Raw genomic sequence first — 21089 nt, forward strand, 5'->3', positions numbered from 1 at the left:
CCATTCTTCTGGCACTTCCTGCTTGGGCTGCATGTACAGAATTTTTCGAGTTCTATTACAGTAATCAAGGTATATAAACTCTTCATCTAGGGTGGCCATGTACAGTACTTGCTTTTTCCTCCAGCCAGATGCCTCTCATAGAGCTTATTTGTGCTAGTCTTTTGGTTTTATTTGTGTAAAGATGTGAGATGATGTGCAGATGCTTTTTTCTTAGTAGCTGCTTGCAGATCTTCATATATAATGGCATTAACTGTGAACTGAAATATACCCAGACATTTTGCTATGGTCTTCTGGTTAGGTGGATTTTTTTTCTAATTATTTCCTTAACTTTCCTTATCTTCTCCTTACTTCAAGATTTGTGAGCCCTAGGAAATATTGGGTGTAACTCACCAGAAGCATTCGCTTGTTACTTTTTTGTTTTGTTACCAAGAATTCTGATAACTGTAAACTGAGAAACTTCAATTTCATTTTTCTTGAGGGCTTTTATGACAGATAGGGATGAAAGACCTTTTGGAAAGAAGCTTGATGTGTATGTCAACTTTGCTCACAACTGCTGCCTCCATTTTTAGAACAATTGAACTCAAACATTCTTAGAATGCAAAAAGTAGCATCTACCAGTTTTCAAAATTTGATTTATATTCCCCAAGTAGAACAAAAGATATCCTATCATGAGTCATAATTAGCAAATCACCCTCTGTATTAATAAATATGTAGTAGACTCATTAACATTTATAGACAGAATTGCTTTTTATTTATTAAGTATGTTACCAGTTAGCCATACATAATATGTTGCTATATTTAAAAAAAGGCTGAAAAGCCTGAAAATACTAGAACTTAACAGAAATTCTTTACATCTTTACTTTATCTTCACAAAAACAGTTAGCTGTAAGTGTGCCAGTCACCTATATACTTCTGGTCTGATCTATGATCCAGATATATATATATATATAATCTCGAATACTAAGATACAAAGAAAAAGAAAATCATATAATTCTCTCTCTCTATAAAGGAGTAAGCAATTAGAATTTACATATGGGTACTATTATATATTCTAATACAAATAAAATGTTTTATAATGAAATATTTCAAAATTTTATATTGTAAGGAAGCTGCTATGCAATGCAATACTCTGATAATTATTTGAAAAATCATTTTTCAAATGACTATCTTAAGATCTAAATAAAATTAATCTAAATCTCAGCAATAAATTAATTTCTAATTATTTATTGTGACATCATCACAATGCCAGGCTGCAATTTTTAATAATATTTTTAATTTATTTCATTTAAAATATATGCTCTCCCCTCAAATTAGTAGGTGTCTGCCTCTGTACATCATACTTTTTTGTTAGCAATAGAGTCGTGCCAGTCATCTACCTAACTCCTTTCAGGGGAAAAGTTTTGAATTGAAATAACGTAACTTCCGGTTTGCAATCAGAAGTTTGCATATAGTTAATCAGGACCTCCTGTCTCTAAGCTTTCTGTATCTAGTCTTGACGTTCATCTATCTAACTCTGTTCTCTAGATTAAGGAAAGATAGACAGATGAACAGACTGACAGACAACAGTGGGAATTTATAGGTCTACAATTTTTTTCAAATTGCAACCTAATAATGTATAATTATTTAGATAACTTGCTGATTCTGCAGTGACAATAATTATTTACTTTGCTTACTGGAACAGGCAGTAAATAATAAATCTTTTGATCAGCAGTTGTGTGTAAATCACATTAAACATGCAGTGAAGCATAGATATTTTTAATATTGTCATGCAAACACACATTAATTATTACAAAATTGATTTTCAAGTCATTGTATTAGTGCATTAAAAATATATCATTGCTAATTAATATTCATTTAATTCACTTAGCTTAACAGTACAATCTGCAGATAACATTTAATTAACAAAATTTGCAGTGTTTTTTGCATACATATTACACAATACACAGTTTATTACTCTGCCATTATCGTACGTATTGCCACCTGCTTACGCATATAGTAAAAAAAATTTCCAGATAATCAAAATTCTCTGGACATACGTAATAACATAGGAATATCGAATTTTTATATTTCTTCAAAACGACAGATATCTTGTTAATAAATAAATAGGAATAACAAACCACTTTATAATTATTTAAATTTTAATAAGCAGGCTAATCAAAAATTTTTCAAATACAATCTTATTATTTTTTAATCAATATTAATATATTAAATTACAGTCGACCCCCTATAACACTGTTGATAATTCCGTTTTATATGAATTCCATGTTGTACGAGCCACTTAGATTTTACAAATACGTGTGCCAGGCTGTGAACAGTTCACATATTTGTAAAATCTAAGTGACTCGTACAACATGGAATTCATATAAAACGGAATAATCAACAGTGTTATGGGGGGGGTCGACTGTATTAAAAAATTATACACGATATAAATAACGATCATATCTCACTGTAAAAATTATAATCCAAAACCCTTTTCTACAAATAATAAGTAATTATTTCTCTAAGGATCTTTACGTCTATACAAATACCAGACGGCCAGCCAAAACATCACAGTTATTTGGAGATAGAAAAAAAAAATACACACATTTGTGGGGGGAGGGGGAGATAAGGGAAAAAAAGCATAGGAATACGTCACATAGTAATTTTGGCGGGTTATATCTGGCAAAGGGTCACACGTAGAGGTACGGTTCCTTTGACTTTTTTGCCAGTACGAGTATGCTCCACGGCTCCGTTAAGGTCTCAACCGTCTCATTCGGAGTTCGAATTGAGCCCTTTTACCTAAGCTTAGTGCAGTTTAGCTTAATACAATCGTGTCAAAAACATTTAAGTAATTAAGCTACTTCATTTTTCATGCGTACATCAACGCTGTCAATAATTAAACATTTCAGAAGTAAATCGCCCTATGACAAATTAGGCAAACAATGTACATTACCGAGTTAAGTTCGTAGCCAATCATCTAAGGAAATTTTCAAGCAAATGCTTATTATAAATACGACCGAGTATCGTCGTATATATTTAATAACTAAGGAAATGTTCGTTATTGGACTAGATTTTTGCAGAATAGCAAAAAATTAAGAACGTAAAATCTCGGTGGATTACTCATGAATAGTAATGAGCTACTTCCTCCTCTTCGCGTGGCCTAACCCCGATCCATACATCTGTTGTAAGTTAGCGCAAGTATATTATTTCATTTTTCGTTACAGTTACGCTCGATTTATAATATTAATTAACTCGAGACTGATTAATTAACAAACTTTTCGTTCGACGATTACGAAAATACAGAAACAAAAACTTACCAAAAGTTGTCTAAACTTATCATACCCGACGGGGGACGCCGCTGTCGAAGTTACTATTCGTCCTCCCCACGTAAGAAAAATTTTTAAGTTATTTCTAAATTGATCAATTATATAATTAAATTTTGTATTTATTAACGAATAATATCGATTAGAATAATTATCTAAATTACTTCAATAATTTTCGTATATTTTTTAAAAAGTTTATATATAAAAATCAAGTATGTAACCGTAGGAGGGCGTGACGGTGGTAATCTAAACAGCTTTCGTCGTATAAAATCCCGCGCTGGTAGACCTTTAATAACTTGGAATGAATTTTGTTTATAAAATAAATGGCATTATCTGTGATTCTTTAATGAAGTTATAAATATGATAATTGAATAAAGTCTTATTAAATTCGTATGTTTTCGACACGTTTTGATACAAAATGTCGTAGAAGTGTGTCTGATGCGTGAACAGCGTTAGTTGATCAAGCCGACTTGTTCAAACTCGTCACCAAACTTAAATACTTAAATAATGCACTGTTATAATATTTAATACGATTTTAATTATTTTATGATTTGAATCTATGTTAATATCACAAAAGAAATGAGATACGAAATGTATCGTAAACAACTTTAGGATCACGTGATAAATTTGGATAATCTAATTGGTTCGTACCTAATACTCGTATTATGAAATTTCAGAATGTATGTACCGTAGATTACTGTATTTATAAGCATAATATATGGAGAAATTTTGAAAATTATGGAAATTACCATTATCAGAAATATATTCAAGTTATTACGAATATTCGAATAATAAGCATAATTTTTAAACCGTCGAAAAATAAAATAAATACATACCTGCATCTATAAAAATACATAATTAAAGTTCTAAATGTATTTTAAAGCAGTAAATTATACGCGGTTTTTAAATGAAGTTGTTTAAAAGTTAAATATATAAGGGATATTGAATAAAATAAAAGAAAATTTTATGAAATTTTTAATGATTTTTATAAATTAAATAAATGCTAAATTTTATTTGTAAATTTAATTAAAATATAAATAAATTTGAAAGAAAATCGATAAAATATATTAAATTAATTTTGTTACCATTAGGTCATTTGGTCTCCCAGAGAGGGCGTTCTCAATTGTTATTTTTTTGAAGAAGAGACATATGAAGATTTTAAATAAATATTTCTGTAGATATTAAATTATTTATAATATAGAATAGTTTATAAGGTAAGATTTAAAAAAAGTCATGCAATTAGCTATTTATATAACGTAATGATCGTAATACACAATTGAAAGAATGGAATAACATGTATAATTCTGGAATAAAATTTCAATACTTGTACCAGTTTGTTTACATTTATGGGGTAAATTTAATTGTATTTACATTATCTATACGTTTGTTATATGTACCGTACTTAATACAGAATATGCACATCTATTATATGTATATTTTTATACACATACACATATTCTAAAGTGATAAAATGAATATAAACACAATAAGAATTTTATTTTGACAAATTATTATATTAAAGTGAAATTATTGCTTTATTTAAAAATAACAAGGTTTCTATTTTATGTATATACACATATATAAATGAAATTAAATGATACTAAGCGATAACGAGATGAAATTATAAACGGCAAGGAATCGTTACTTTTAAATCAAATTAAAAAGAAATGAAGTATAGTTAACAAACAATATTCCTAAAGTCATTACAAATTGTTTCGGATGGTAGTTATCATTTACACAAATATAATTTTGAAAGTTATTTACAAGAAACTTTATTTGTCGTATGCTAAACCTTTAAAGAAGTCGGTCTTTAACGTAGACGAAATGTTTTTCGAGACCATCCTGCATCTCATCATTGGACCGACAGATGAGCTTCGTTTCAAACTTATTGAATAACCACAGGGCAATTAATAGGCAGCTAAAGTTAGGAGTGGAATTTTTGATCTAATGAGATGCTGGTTGTCTCAAAAAATATTTTATTGTCGTCAAAAGCTGACTTAAAGATATAGTATATGATGGATGAAGTACAGAATATTGAGTCACTTGTAATTAGAGATTAAGAGGTTAGTAAGAAACCAAAACGTTTTGAAAATGGAGAAAGACCTATTAGTTAGATGTAAATTATAAAAAGAATGTTTAATACAAAAATGCAATTTTGGTAACAGATCCATTAGTCTTCTTTTTTCATGATTAGATGATTTAGAATTTTAATTTGATTTATATTATATATTTTTTCTATGCATTTTGAATAAACTATTTTTTTAAATTATGAAATTTTTAAGTGGATTAATTTACAGTACAGAATAAATTTTTCAGTACAGTATCACTTATTTTTTGAATTAAAAAAAAGTATTAATATTTTCTTAATTTTCATTTTGCTTAATTTTTTTACTTTATTTTAATTTAACTAAATACATATTTTCATTATTTAGTGAACAATATAATCCTAATTTACTTTACTTTTTTATTTGTGTGTAAACTTTACTAATAATAAATCATATTACTAAATGTTAATGTTAAAATTGTTAATATGAATTATAACAATTAGTCAAGAGTTTTATGTTTGTTGAAAATGTAAAGAATGTGACAAAAGTTAAAGCAAAGAAATGAGATAGAATAAAAAATATAATAAATTTTGTATGGATAATGATGTTATATTGAAGATAGTGATAGATTAAAAAAATTATGCATGTAATTATAAAGTTTATTTATTCTTTTCTGACTTCATTTTCAAAATAGTAATAATTGTCTATTAGTTTTTACTCTAATACATTATTTTAGAATTTTCATTAAAAATTTTAAAAAGTAATTTTGAAAATTTTAGTCATTACTGCAGTGATAAAATAAGCTGGATTTATTATTGGGTTATGTTTTTGCTAATTAAATTATTTAATTAGCCAAAATGTTGCTTATTAATAAATCTAGCTTGATTATTTGATTAACAATATGAGTTGGGGTTGATTTATTATGATTATTAAAGGGCTTCAATAATTAATATTTGCTTCTGCCGACTAGATGACTGCATGGTAAATTATCATCATAGCATATAACACAGTTAAGAGATCTTGGTTGAAATCTGGTCCAGATCCTTATGGTTTGTTATGAATATATTGGGACAGCTTCATAAATAATAGAAATAGTATTAAAGTGGAAAAATCTGTGGTAACTATTGTAATTTTAAAATATATTCAGGATATCTTTCATTGTATAATATGATAAGTCTACATTTATTTGATGAGAACTGGAGCTGAGATATGACATATTATTTTATTGTTCAATAAATTTAATAAATCAATAATAAATCAATAATTGTTTCAATAAATTATTGATTTATTGATGGAGTAAAGTTATAGATCTTTGGTTGATTTATTTTGAAAATCTTCAAGTATGTTACCTTATGGGTTTATCTTACTAATTTTGAACAATATATATATTTAAATCTAAGAAAAAGAAAATTAATTTGTTATATTAAAAAGTTTACCTTGAGAAAATTACATTTTTATGAATCTAGTGTTTTAAGAAATTTTCATATTGGAAGTAATGAAATTAAAATTTTTTTTATTAAAGTCAGATGATATATTTTTCATTTAGTGGCACGTTATAAGTCACAAAGACAAATTCTCACATCTATTAAAGTAATAAGTCAGACTTATTTACAAAAATAAACATTTTAAAAAAGTTTGTTTATTTATTTGTAAATTACTTTGTATTATTTTTTACTTCTCTTGAAGACATGAATTTACTAACACAGTTTTTGAATGTAATGTTTTCTACTTATTGTATTTGTGTGATTTTTACCTATTTACTTCTGGAGAGGATTTGCTTCAGTTGTCTGTTAGTGCTCAAAGGGCAGAAGAGTCGGAAAAAAATGTATTTTCTTTTGTTTCCTCCTCATATAAATGTCATGTTATTTTTATTATTTTAATTTTTGAAAGTATAAGTTACAAATCAGTTATTACAGTATTTTAACATTTTAATTGTTCAAAATGTTTCATAATTTAATAATTTCTATATCATGTTAGTTTTGTTCCAGATTGATTGATTGATTTTCACTATAGATTTATCACTGTCATGTAATAAAAATAGTAAAAAAATTATCAATGAATAAGCTAAATTACACTGAATAAAATAAAGACATAAATTTATTATTCATATCTATAATTGATTTATATGATTTTAATGAATGAACATACTTATACGAGGTAATTAGCTTCAAAAACCAATAATCCAACAAAAAGTTAAAATTTATTACTGCAACAAACATATTTAGCAGTCATTTTCTATATTTGCTGTTTAATTTAAAAAACCTGAAGATGACCATTAAATATGGATGAAAACATTCATCGCAATAATAAATTTTAACTTTTTGTTGAATTACTGGTTTTTTGAAGTTAATTATAGTATTTACATCTAGTTTTTGGTATAGCTATTGAATATATTTATTAATAACTACTTTAATATTTACTTATATGTGGAATATCTTGTACAGATATAACTATACAAATATAACTTGTTTGATATAATTTATGCTAATTGGAATTAATTATTAAAATTGTATAAAATTATAAATGATTTTTTTTTATTTGACAATGTTATCATATTCAAATACATTAATGTTATCTCTTCAAATACATTAATGTATACCCAGTTTTGAGTAAATGAATTCTTTCATATAAATTATATTTACAGCAGTTGATATCAAGTGAAATAGTGCTGTGAATATAATTTATATGAAAGAATTCAACTACTTAAAACTGGGTATATGTTAATAAACACTGCATGTATAACCAATATCAAGCAAGAAGAAATAACAAGAAAGCAAATGTTTTTATCCATGCTTAATGGCATTGTCAAGTTAACTGCTTGTTTTAGCAGCTGTATTCCATCCATAAAGATCAGTTAACCTGATGATGCCTGTTTATTTCTTCTTGCTGGATATTGGTTTATTATATACATATACAATTATATGTGCATATAATTGTATGTGTATATAATTTTTGGAAATATATACCATATTTTAAGTAAATGGTAAATCTGTTTTTATGTTAAAATAATTCATTATATCAATGACATTATCATTATACAAAGTTATTTTAGTGAGGTGGATAACAAAAACTATGGCAAGATATTTATTAGAAACATCAAGGTTTATAAAATTTGACAACTTATTAAGAATAACATCATCTTATTAAGCATATTTTATTTTTTTTGTTAAGTATTGAATGGATTATAATTAAAGTATCCTTATCAAATATTGTCTAGAGAGATATTCAGTAGTCTAAATGTAAAAATTTTTGTAAGTTGACATTTCAGGATGAGGAAGACATTTCTATAAAAAAAAAAAATAAAAAAAAAAAAAAAAATAAACATTTCAGGATGAGGAAGACATTTCTATAAAAAAAAAAAATAGTACCAAAATTTGTCACTATAGAATTTTTGGCACTGCAAGCAACAAAAAAGAAGTTTCATTTTTGGAGATGTAAAATATGTGGTTAATTGGGGATATGCTGCAAATTTGGTAGCATTCAAAGACAATAACACTGCATGCAAGAAGTATCATAGAAGATCAGTTATGATTTGCCATTGAACAGGTTGTTCTTCACCTTTAGGCCAGAATGGAGACCACATTGAGCAGTATTCAAGGTCTATGTGTAACATGAGTGTCTTGTACAAGAAATATGTTGCTTGCAGTGCCAAAACTGCCATAGTTATGAAGTTATGGTACTAATTTCTTTTTCTTTTTTATGATAATGTCTTCCACATATCCTGAAATGATGAAATGTCACCATACTAAATGTGGTTGCATTCAGACCACTAACAATCTTTTCAGATAGCATTAAATAGGGTGTATTGTTATTTATTATATTTAATTATCTTGTACTGACTTTTATGTATTATTTATTTTTATTGATTAATATCTAATTTTATTGTTTGCCATATAAACTATAAAATATAAAATGCTTAAAGTGGTGAATGTAAGTATGAATAATGAACTGAAATATTCTTGTATTGTAATAGAGATATAATAAAAGTCTGTGTCTATCTTCAAAAAAATATCATATGAAACAGATAAAATAGTTTGTAAATGACTGTCTTTTTTGTAGAAAAAAACTTCAATTTGAGATTTAGATCATTTAGAATTTTATTCTTAAGTGAGATGTTCTAAGTATCTGAAGAACATTTTTTGATGAAATTTTAGGCAAAACTTAGTTTATTTCAGATATTTGATATTGAATGTACTGTGCTTTTTAATCAACAAAATTTTCATGTGTACATCTAAAAGTGGTTCTGAACCAAATAATTTAAAGTTATTAAAAGTTGAAGAGTTTGCTGATTTTGTTTCATTAAATAGCATGTTATCTAAATTCAGAAATAATTAAATATAAGTGTATTTCCGGGTTCATCATCCAAACCCAAATAATGTATTCTAAATTACTCTAAGATTGAAAAAGGGGTGTACTTGCAGCTAACTCTAATAATTGATTTTGGTATCTTCAGACAGTTTGGAATGTAGTCTGGATTAGATAATGAATTTTCCTAATATTTTCAGTGTTTTTGGATTTACATCCCATAGTCTAAAAATTTAAAATCCACTAAATCACATTAAAATTATAACAGATAGTTTAGTAATTAATTAGCCTATACTCTCACAAAGTTATGCACCAAGAAAGAGATGCTGGAATTGAAGATATTCAAATGAATTATGAAACTTTATTAGTGCAAATGTAATGACAGTGTTAATAATTGAGTACAATATCATTAGCAAAAGGATAGTTTCCTTTTGGAATGGCAGTACAATTTAAAGGAACTTTTAGTTTTTCTGTCACAACTAAGTGCATAGATAGACACTGGGCATCTTTGAAAATCACTGATATCAAAGATACCCAGTGTCTATCTATGCACCTACTTGTGACAGAAAAAACAAATAAAAGAAGACACGGTTTCAGAATAAGCAAGGAACTTTTAGTGAAATATAATAGTGCTTTTAGTGCTTTGTAAGACTTCTTATATGAATACATTCAGTGATATGGTCAGGCATAAAGGCAAACAGGCATCATATGTTATCTTGCAACAGACTTATCCATAGATGTTGCAACTGCTGCTCCAGTTCTCTCATAGATGGCCAAAACTAGCATCTTACCTAGTTCCACAAATATCAATGGGCAACAAATTTGGAGATCAAGTAGTCAAAAGAAATGTGGCAATGTGATGGAAACATTTTTGAGAAATTGTTGTTTTATATGGTTAAGCATGTCCTGCTGGAAAATGGCTTTTGCAGTCCTGCCATGAAAGGCAACGCATGAGGGTGTAGGATATCCTGAATGGTATCATTGTGGACATTCCTCAGCTACTACTAATGGTGGTTGATTGTTTTATGATATGGCTCCCAAGACCAGCATGCTAACTATTACAGCAGTTTTGCTGCTCAACAGTAAAGACAAGATTGAAGCATTCAAAGTACTCACCAGTGGTCATTTCCACAAATATAGTGATTGTTCATTCTCAAACAGAATTGGGATTTGTTGCTAAAGACAATATGATTCCAGTCTATAACAGTTTGTGCACTTTAGTGACAGCACCACCACAGATGAAACTGATGATGTTGGGATGCTAATGGCAGGATGCATAACAGTTGCTGTATATGTAAATTTGTTTCTATAGTTACTTGCCAATGGTATGGGAGGAAATAGGATTGAATAGCAAGATTTCACCAGTCTCTGATGTGGACCTAGATGTCTTTGTAGTTGTGTTTGTCTCAGAATCAGACAATCATCATCTCTTGATGGTCTGTCTATGTACCTGGTGGTCTCCCACCATATATGTGTGTCCTGACATATCCATTGTCAGCACAGACATATATATTGTATAGCTAAGTATTGAAAATTCTCCAAAACATGATGATGTATGACATTTCTTATTTTATTTTTTTTGTAATCTTAAATTTCTTGCAAAGATGTCAGAAATTTAAATAGATTATAACAGTTTAAACTTATAAGCTTTTTTGTGACAAAGTGTAAAAACAGTTTTGAAAATGATATAACAAAGCTGGAACAATATTTAAATTAGTATATTTTGCTTCTTCTTTCCAGCATGTTTTCTTGGAATGCAATGGATTCTTTTAAATAAGTTATTTATACTTTACGAGGGCCACTTAAGTGGCTGAAAACATTTGTTTGAACTAATAAACTATGTGCTGGAAAGAAGTAAGAAGTAAAAGGTACTAAGTTTTTGATATGTTTAAGCATTATCAATTTTATTTTTAAAATAAAATTTTCTACTGGTAATTGTAAATCAGAATGAAGAAATTTAATTTATGCACAATTTTTATATTAATTTCTTTAAGGTTTAATTTTATAAAGAAAATATTTGACAACATAGTAAAAGTTAAATTAATATAAAATAAAACATATAATTTTAATTTTTTAATTAATATTTGAATTTATTTGATTACAGATTTAATACCACAAATGGAAATAACACTGCCATCATCTGTAGACTGCACTTTTCCTCTTTATACCTCATGTATTCAAATAAAAGGAAGACCAATTCTTCCACCTCTGGTAAACAAAAATAAAAGAACAATTTTTATTTTAATTTAGTTTTATTTTCAGTTAAAGAAAATTTTCTCTTCAATTGAAAAATGGTCTAAAATATTTAAAAACTTAAAAAATTTCTGTTAACTTTTTTTAGATGACATCTCTGAGAAGACAAGAGATGGCAGAGTATCGCAGACAAGCTATGATAGCAGAAACAAGGATTGTTAAAAGAAGATTTGAAAAATCCCGTCAATTATGCAAGAATTTAAGTTCAAAAGAGGCATGAAATTTTAAAATTTGCAATTATATAAATTACTTTGTTTAAAATATAAATATTACATTCATGAGTAAATGAGAAACTATACAGTGTATTATTGTGATAGTGTATTAACTTTTAGAATCTATTGTTATAATTGATTTACATACAGGGCATCGAGAGAAGTCACCATATAATGAAAAACAATTAAAAATAGAATAAAAATTCAATATATTCTTACAAAAATTGGTACAAAAGTATTACACAACATACAGAATGAAATTATTCTATTGATATCTAGCCTCTGTCAGTTTCCATGACTTTCCCCAGTCTTGATCTGAAACAGCTACAGGCATGCTTGACCTGCTCTTTGTCCATATTTGTCATCACCTCCATGATGGAAGTCTTTAGAGCATTCTTGGTATTGTAATGCTTCACATTTATCTTTGCCTTCATCACACCCCACACATAATCAAGGGGATTGCAGTTGAAATTGAACTATCTTTGGCTTCAGATCATCTGTATCCAAGGATAATTCAAGATCCTTAAGTACACATAATGACCATACAGCAGTGACAGTTATAAAAATGAGTCCATATTTATCAATATGGAAAATAAGATTTGTTGTATTTCATCTGGCTTCTAAAAATTTATCATGTAGAAATTAAATTTTATCAAATAGTGATATTTTAAGTATTAAAAGAAAAGACATATTTTCAATGTCCCACAGAAAAATTTGTTAAAAAAGAATTTATGATAATTCAAGAACTTTGTAATACAGAGGTATAATTTAATTTATTATTAGAACAGTAAATGAATAATGTTGAATTATTCTACTAAATTATGAATTTTATTTCAGTTTTTTACTGAAAATACTTTGTTTATTTACATTGTAATAAAATTGATAAATCTTCAAAAATAATATAAATATATTACAATATTCAAGAATTATGTATGATTATTTTTTATTTTTTTTTTCATAGATGATTGATTCAAAATCAGATGAAATTCTTCCAGAAAGAAAGTATGAAACTTATAAAACAAAAACAGTAGCTATTCCTCCTGAAGAAAATATAGAAGATAAAGCATGCAAAGTTTCTCCTGATACAGAAAATAATACTCATTTCACTTGTAATGTACCGTCTACAGAAATTTCAATACAAAATTTACAAACTGGAAAACAAACCACTGATCAAATTATAGCTGAGATAAAAGATTTTAATAATAAGATAAATAATATGTCTGGAAATAATTGGTTTTCATCATTATCATATGAAGGTCAAGAAAACAATCTTATTGCTGAAAAACAATTACATTTTCAGCCCTATTGTATCAATGATATTATTTTCAATACAATTAATTCTCAGTTTGATTCAAATATGAATGTGCCAATAAATACCAAGGTAATTAATGAAGATTCAGTTAATGTAGAAGAATTAGATAATCCACATATTGATGTTGATGGAAATTATGCACAGAATTTTTCTACAAATTCTGTTATTAATTCTATTGATGAAAATCAGAAGGAAGTAAAAGTAAATAAATTGCAACATGAAATTGATACCGATAGTATTGTTCTTAGTGCAGGACAAAGTACTGATCTTGAAAGATATTTAGATAGTTCAGCAGAGACTCTTAAAACTGATAGCACTCAAAATACTCCATCTTCATTTAAATTGACTTTAGCTGATGACTGTAGTTCACAGAGTAATTTATGTCTTTCTTGTACTGACAGCAGTGAAACATTGGTGGCATTAAGTGTTTCAAGTGATAAATGTACAGAAAATAATTTTGTAAATAAATCATATTCAACAATAGAGGAAAAGAATTTAAATTCATCACTTGATAGTAGCCTATCAAGTACAGATGAAAATACTGAAAACACTGTCAGGCAGCATATCCGTAAATCATCGTATACTTTAGATGAGCCTTCTCCAGCTTTGTTGTTAGCATTAGGTGAACATGAAGTCTCTCATTTTACATCAACAAACTCTCAAAACAATTCTGTAATTTTTAATTCTGTTAGTGATTTATCAAATAAACATTCAGAGAATTTAAATATTATTGCTTCAGAAAATGAATTGTCTAAAATTTTAACAAATATTTCACTTAATAGTGTGAAAAATTTATCAACAGGGAACAATAGTGATTTAAAGGAATTAATCAGTCATCACAAAGAAACATTTCCTTCTTCAAACGATGATTGTAGTTTTATTGTAAATAATAAAGAAGATAAAACACCATTATTGAATGAGATAGGAGCTATGAAGTAAGTTTAAAACAGTTTTTATTTATTTCTAAGAATAATTTTCTCTTTTTATAAAAATAGAAACATTGATCTTTTCTATATGATATGAGTTGTTGTTATTTTGTAATTGACTCTACTAAATTCATATTATTAAAGGTTTTATTTTTAAATTTGAAATTATTCTTTATTCAAGAATACAGGTCTGTATAAAACATGATTATATTGTATATGATTCTTATTTTTTTTAATTCTAAGCGCTATATTATAAGAACACAATCTATTGAACTTGTGACATATTAAATTAATGCCACAAGTTCAATAGGCATGATATTAATTTAATGTTACAAGTTCAATAAATGAGAATACTTCTAACAGAATTGGCAAATATTATGCATAATTTATAAAAAACAAAAAATATGTAAAAAATTTGAAATATTTTGATAACTTTTGATTTCTTGAATAATAGAGATTTTTTTTGAATAGTGTTTAAGGATAGGATGTCAAAATTAATGATTGAAATGCTGTTTCTACATGGATATCTGTTGCTATATTTTTAAGAGACAATTGATAATAATAGTACTGTATAAAGTTATATTTGCTTTTGTTCTTTTTGTTCTTATACACTATATATAATATATAGATGTATTATATAAGCAAGCATATTTCATTCTTTCTTTAAATCTGATCTTATTGATTATCATCAATTAATATGATACACAGTTTTTCAGTTTAAAAAAACTTTTTAATAATATCAATTAACATAATTTATCCTGTATACAGTTTATATGTAAGACTTAAAAGACAAATATACTAGTTTTTATTTAGCAAGACTTTTTAATATTTCTCTAACATTATTTTATTAAATCATTTATTTAAAAAATTTTATTAGGAAAACAATGGAAGATCTTTTACATGTACAAGAAATAAATTTTGAAAATGCAAGACAGAAGCTAGCTAAAATGCAGCAAGAACAAATGGAACTGTTGTTGAAGGAACAACGCCAGCAGTGGCAACTTTTAATAGAAGAGCTGAATTTAGAGAACAAACAGAATGAGAAATCAAATGTAACATCACCAGAATTAGTAGAAAAAATTGGTAAGAAATAAGTTGTAGCAACGATATATACTTAGAAAAATTTAAATACAGCGCTCTCTTGCTAATCTGAACTGATTATTGTAAGGGTCATTTGGATTAGCAGTATTATAATACTGCTAATCCAAATGACCCTTACAATAATCAGTTATAATATATGTAAAGGAAAGCAAGTCAAAAAGGAGTATAGATGAATTCAACTTATTTTTAAGAGTAATCCAAGTTTTTTTTTGGTGTTTGTATGAACATTTAGTGGAAAAACAAACAAAATTGGTTTGGATTAATGAGTGTGCTCTGTATATTCTAAAATGAGTAGAATTCAGCTATAAAAGTTTGACTGGTTAATTTTTAATTTATTCTTATGTTTTTATTGGATTTTTTAAAACTATCTATGATGTGAGCATGAAGAAGACCTTTTCATGTCTATCATGGGTTTGTCCAGACTGCCAATGGGGTGACAGCATGATGAGGGATGATCCCAAATATATCTGGACTAACTCCTATAATTGACTCTTATTCAATGTTGCTTTAACTGAACATATTTTTGTTGAAAGTTTTTTTCAAATCAAATTTCTAGTGTCAATTCTGGGAATGAGGCATTGCACTGTAATGATCATATAACTTTTACATTTTAGTTAGTCTTTACTATCTGTTCTGTTTGGATAACAATCACATTGTGTGTACAATATTTTTGTTTTTAATTACATTAATTTGAAATGATAGACTTGAGCAAGCAGAAATGAAATGTGTTAGCTGTTGGAACAAAACTAAAAGCATTGGAATTTATTAATAATGGAGAACCCATAAAATGGATATTTAATGAACTGGGTATTGGAAAAAGTATGGTAAATGATTGGTACAGAAACTGAAAACTCCTTCAAGACTTCATTAGCAAATAGAATTAAAATGTTCTCAAGATAGATACAATCCAAAAAATGAAGTTATCAATGATGCATTATAAATATGATTTATGTGAGAATGACAAAGAGGAACACTTTTTAATGGGCTGATTATAGAGGAAAAGGCAATACACAAGAAAGTTAACAGTAAAGAATAATTTTTAGTCAGTGAAAGATGGCTTTCATGATGTAAAAAGTCCAGAGTTCTTTATCTATTTGTGGTAAGTTATTGTCAGCAGATCTAGATGTTGCAAGAAAATTAAAATTATTCCAAAAGTTTTTAAACTTTGTACAGAAGAAAAATATTACTTTGAACACATCTACAATTTGGATGAAATAGATTTAAATTTTAAGCTTTTCTGTTGAAAATGCTAACAGAACTTCAAGAAATATTTGCTACTGTTTTCAAAATTAATTGAGAGAGAATCATTGTAAACCTTAATATAAATGTTGCTGGGAGTCACAACTATCTCTTTCCACTGTAGGAAAGTTTGCTAAACCAAGAACATTTCTTTCTTAAACTTCAGTGCTCTACCAGTTTACTAGTTTACTACAAAGACTAGAGGCTGGCTTGGATGGATTTTTTTCTATTTGAAGAATGGTTTTCATCTGAATTTGTTACAAAATTTGTTAATGCACATTTGATGCATTTGAAATTACTGCTAAAGTCTGTTCTACTACTTGACAATGTTCCATAAATCTATAAATGCCATAAACCTATCTTCTGATGACATTAAAGTTATGTTTTTATTATCTAATATTGCAACTTATGCATGAATTATGCAACTTATGAACTTATTCATAAGTTGGTGCAACTTATGAATGAAGATGTGATAGTTAGTCTGAAAAGACAGTACAGAAGGAAACTTTCAGAAATTCTTGAGAGAACTGCTGATGAAGAAATGGAATTGAAACACTTAGAAAAATTAACATAAGGGTTGTGATTTATATATTGGCATCTGTTGTCAATATTTGGGAGACTATGGAGAAAACTCTAGGGCCTTCAATGCATAGCTTCTTGTCTAGATCACAGTTTCTGGACAAAGAACTCTGCACTGAAGATCTGACCAACTACGACGACATTGTTCTGCTCAATGATTTGGAACAATTATCAAAGTTCAAAAAATTGAAAGAAAGAGGATCAGTTTGTAAATGATAACATTCTAGAGAATGAAATGTTAACAGATAATGAAATCATGATTTACATGTTGGCTTATAAGCTGTTAATCAAGAGAAATGATGGAAAAAGAACAAGAGAACTCACGAATGGAAATAAAAATTACAAAAGAATAATTAATTTGGAAAGCAAGAGAGATTGAAACTGCAACAAGGTGTATTGAACAGCAAGATAATTCATTTGCCTTATGAAAACGTGGCATGATTTTACTTGAAAAATGAATTTAAATAAAAAAACCAAACAGAAATGACCATTTTTTAAAATCTAAATAATTATTTAACAAACATTTATATACAACACATATTGTTATTTACATGTATTAATATTATTTATAATTATTTGATAAGAAATTGCTTAATTTAATTATAAATTGAACAATTTCATATCAAAATTTTTAATTTTATATATTTTGTTGCAATCTTAATTATATCTTAATTTTTTCATTTTCATTAATTGATAAATAATCTCTGATTATTGATAAATATCTAATAAAAACTTACTCTAATAATAATTTTTAATTGAAAACAAAGAAAAAAATGTTTTATTGAGAAAGAAATAAATCTATTGAATAGTTGGGAGATTTAGTTTTGTTTCATTATTGAAAAAATAAAATAAATATGAGAACAGCAATGTTAACATTTGTTTACTGTCATTACATTTTATTTACTAAGAAACATTAGTGGATTAATTTGTTTTTAAAATGAGATATTGTTGGATTACACAGTTTCTTAAACCATTATTTTTTATAAATATTAATATACCACATCATTTTATGTATATTCTTACTCTCTTTTCATTTATTCTTTTGAAGAAAAGTAAGTAACTTATTTTTATAATGTAAATATAACTTTAATAATTATAATAAGTACAGTTTATGAAATCTTGTAGAAGATTGACTTATGAATTTTTATTTAATTCATTATAACATACAATATAATCCTTTCAATAGAAGATAGATGAAAATTATTTAAGATATTTAGGTATTTGTAAAGTTTCTTAAATTACTTTAATAATTAAGATTAATGTATTAGAAATGTAAACAAGTTTGTGTTTAAAATTTTAATTATTTCAAATATACCTTTTTAAAATGCATTTATTTTTACTATATTAAAATTATTTGTTTTGGTTATTCTTCCATTTGTTTTCATTAATTTGTAATAGTAACATCTGTAATTTAAAAAAAAAAAAATCAGTTTTGCTAAATTTTATATTTTGAACAGTTATTTTGTTTCTGTCAATAAATTTTCCTATGTAATTTCAAATATATTTAAAGTATATTCAGGAAATTTTGATAAAATATACGGAGAATTTAAAAATAACAGATAAAATAAAAGTCAAAATTAAAAATGTTTGAGAGTTTTAATTAAATTTATGGATCAAAATGGGTAACATCAGATGATTGTCATGAATAGTTTGGATATTAACAGCATTTATTATTCCTCATTCATGTTGTTTTACCTTATTTGGTCTAGTCTGGTCTATCTTTAATGAATAAAATTACGTGTATCAATGTGTTGATGTCTGACATAAACAAATCAATCATTAAAAGGCCATTTCCATTGATTGATCGATTAAGAAATTGTCTTGAAAGATCATTTTTGTTTGATTAAGTTTTAATGCTATATCTATTCTATTGAAATGAAAAGCATTTTTGTTATGTAAATAAGTTAAATAACAACAATAAACTGTTCAGTTAATAAAAATCTATTTGTTTAAATAGTTAAAAATAAAATGAGACACTATGAAGTTCTTCTTTTATAGGAATTGTTTAATACACATTTTATGTCAGATAGTTTAGATGTATTTAAAAATATTATAATAAAAATATCCACATTTTATTTCTTAGCATAGAATTTAATATTAGATTTAATTAATTACAAAATATTCTTTACTTAAAATAAACTTTAGATATTTATTATTTATTATTATTTACACCACTTTTTTAGAATAAAATATATATATTCTGTACAAGAAAAAAAACTGCAAAAACCAATAAATCAAATATCTTCAAGATTGGTCCAAGCAAAAAGGAATACAGTAGAGCGTCGATTTTCCGAAAGTCAATCATCCGAAACGTCAATCATCCAAAAGAATTCCAGTCGGCAAATTTAAATTTTTGTCAGTGCTGTGGCGCTTCAATCTTTGGCTATGTCTTGGGCTACACAAATATTTTACGTTTTTGATACTAAATTAACATCTGAAGTATAATTTTTTATTGTTTTTATATTTTTCAATATATTTCTTTTGTTTGTACAAAATAAAAACATAATTTNTGGTATTTTGAGAATTAAATTTGTTATAAAAATGACCAAAAAAATTATAAATTATTATACAAATACTTTATTGTAATAAGAAAAGTCTTGTTACAGGGGGGTTGGCTTTAGAAAATTACAAGAATACAATTAATATTCATTTAAACATGTTTTAAGTATCCTATTACATAAAACTTAATAAACATAGTATACCAATCATGCAATCTACACTATCATATTTCAAAATCTTTAAAATATGAACAAAAAATTATAAATATTATACATCTTACACAACAGAATTATTTCTAGATTGGTTCTGAAATTTTCCTATTAATTTAAATCATAAGTTTCTTTTAATTTAGATTTACATTGCGCTTCAACAATCTTTGTACACTCAGTGAAAAAATAATATATATTTTATAAAAATGGTTATAAATATCAAGATGAACTTGCCTACCCGCTGGCGGTAGAAGATTAATAAAATTAATGGTAATTATATACAATGGATAAAAATTTTGACATCGGATACGTTAAACTATTTTTTCGTACGTAAATCAGTTATCTGAAATATCAGTTATCCGGACAACCCCGTCCCCAATTGATTCGGAAAATCGACGCTCTACTGTATTTTAAGGACTATGTAGTTCCATCCTTCCTGGCTTGACATTTCAAGTGAGATGGGCTCACTAGCAATGTTCCCTCTAAGCTGCGTGGCTACGCACTGCTCAAATTGTTGCCGCGCACGAGAATTTGTGCATCGCGCAGGCGAGCTTCCACACTGATTTGAATTGTTGTTTAATTATTTTTCACTCTGTCTGCAACATGATTATTGCTACGTATATTTCGATTAAATACATTAAATCATTGACAAAAGATAATATTTCGTATGGAAGTATGTTTTAAAATGAATTTTAATCTCTACCTTAATATTAATTATTTTAATTTTTATAGCAAAAAATAAGATTTTATATATATGCTCAGAATCTGCTCAACAAAAAGTTTTTTGCTCAGAGAAGTATATGTTCTGCTCAGCTACAAAAAAAGTTGGAGGGAACATTGCTCACCAGTGGTCAAGTAGGCAACTTAATACTGATAGTTAGTTGCAGGTTTGCTCCTGACCCTGTGGGCTGGTTATGTGGAGTTTTATGGATTTTCTTTGTATTTCTAACACCTAAATACAGGCCAGTTTTCCATCAAAAGTCTTCCTGGGAGACATATCTAAAATTCAGTTTCAACTAAAGCTGGCTTTACATATTCAATATTCATTGAATGCTGAGCAAACATTTGGCCAGTAGTGTGGATGATTTATTTGTGACTAATAGTCAG

The 21089-nt window shown here is 26.9% G+C and overlaps 2 protein-coding genes across 9 annotated transcripts in view; one reads left to right on the plus strand and one right to left on the minus strand.

Annotated features, from left to right (window-relative positions):
- The window catches only part of LOC111627648, a 26404-nt gene extending 22246 nt beyond the window's left edge, over positions 1 to 4158 (minus strand). Inside the window, exon 1 of one of the 2 annotated variants that reach the window (XM_023371239.1) lies at positions 4139 to 4158. The gene's annotated coding sequence lies outside the window, so the exon portion shown is untranslated. Of the gene's footprint in view, positions 1 to 3296; positions 3378 to 4138 lie in introns of those variants that run through there. The other variant, XM_023371237.1, reaches the window with a different exon arrangement.
- The window catches only part of LOC111627649 (probable basic-leucine zipper transcription factor N), a 26489-nt gene continuing 8355 nt past the window's right edge, over positions 2956 to 21089 (plus strand). Inside the window, exons 1-6 of one of the 7 annotated variants that reach the window (XM_023371242.1) lie at positions 2956 to 3163; positions 3283 to 3366; positions 11757 to 11863; positions 11994 to 12119; positions 13079 to 14364; positions 15233 to 15438. In XM_023371242.1, coding sequence (XP_023227010.1) covers positions 11771 to 11863; positions 11994 to 12119; positions 13079 to 14364; positions 15233 to 15438 — 1711 coding nt within the window. In that variant the 5' untranslated portion in view covers positions 2956 to 3163; positions 3283 to 3366; positions 11757 to 11770. The other 6 variants (XM_023371243.1, XM_023371245.1, XM_023371244.1 and 3 more) reach the window with 6 other exon arrangements.

This window comes from Centruroides sculpturatus, unplaced genomic scaffold (genome assembly GCF_000671375.1).
Source record: "Centruroides sculpturatus isolate CEXI.00-Female unplaced genomic scaffold, Cexi_2.0 scaffold255, whole genome shotgun sequence".
Classification (NCBI taxonomy): domain Eukaryota; kingdom Metazoa; phylum Arthropoda; class Arachnida; order Scorpiones; family Buthidae; genus Centruroides; species Centruroides sculpturatus.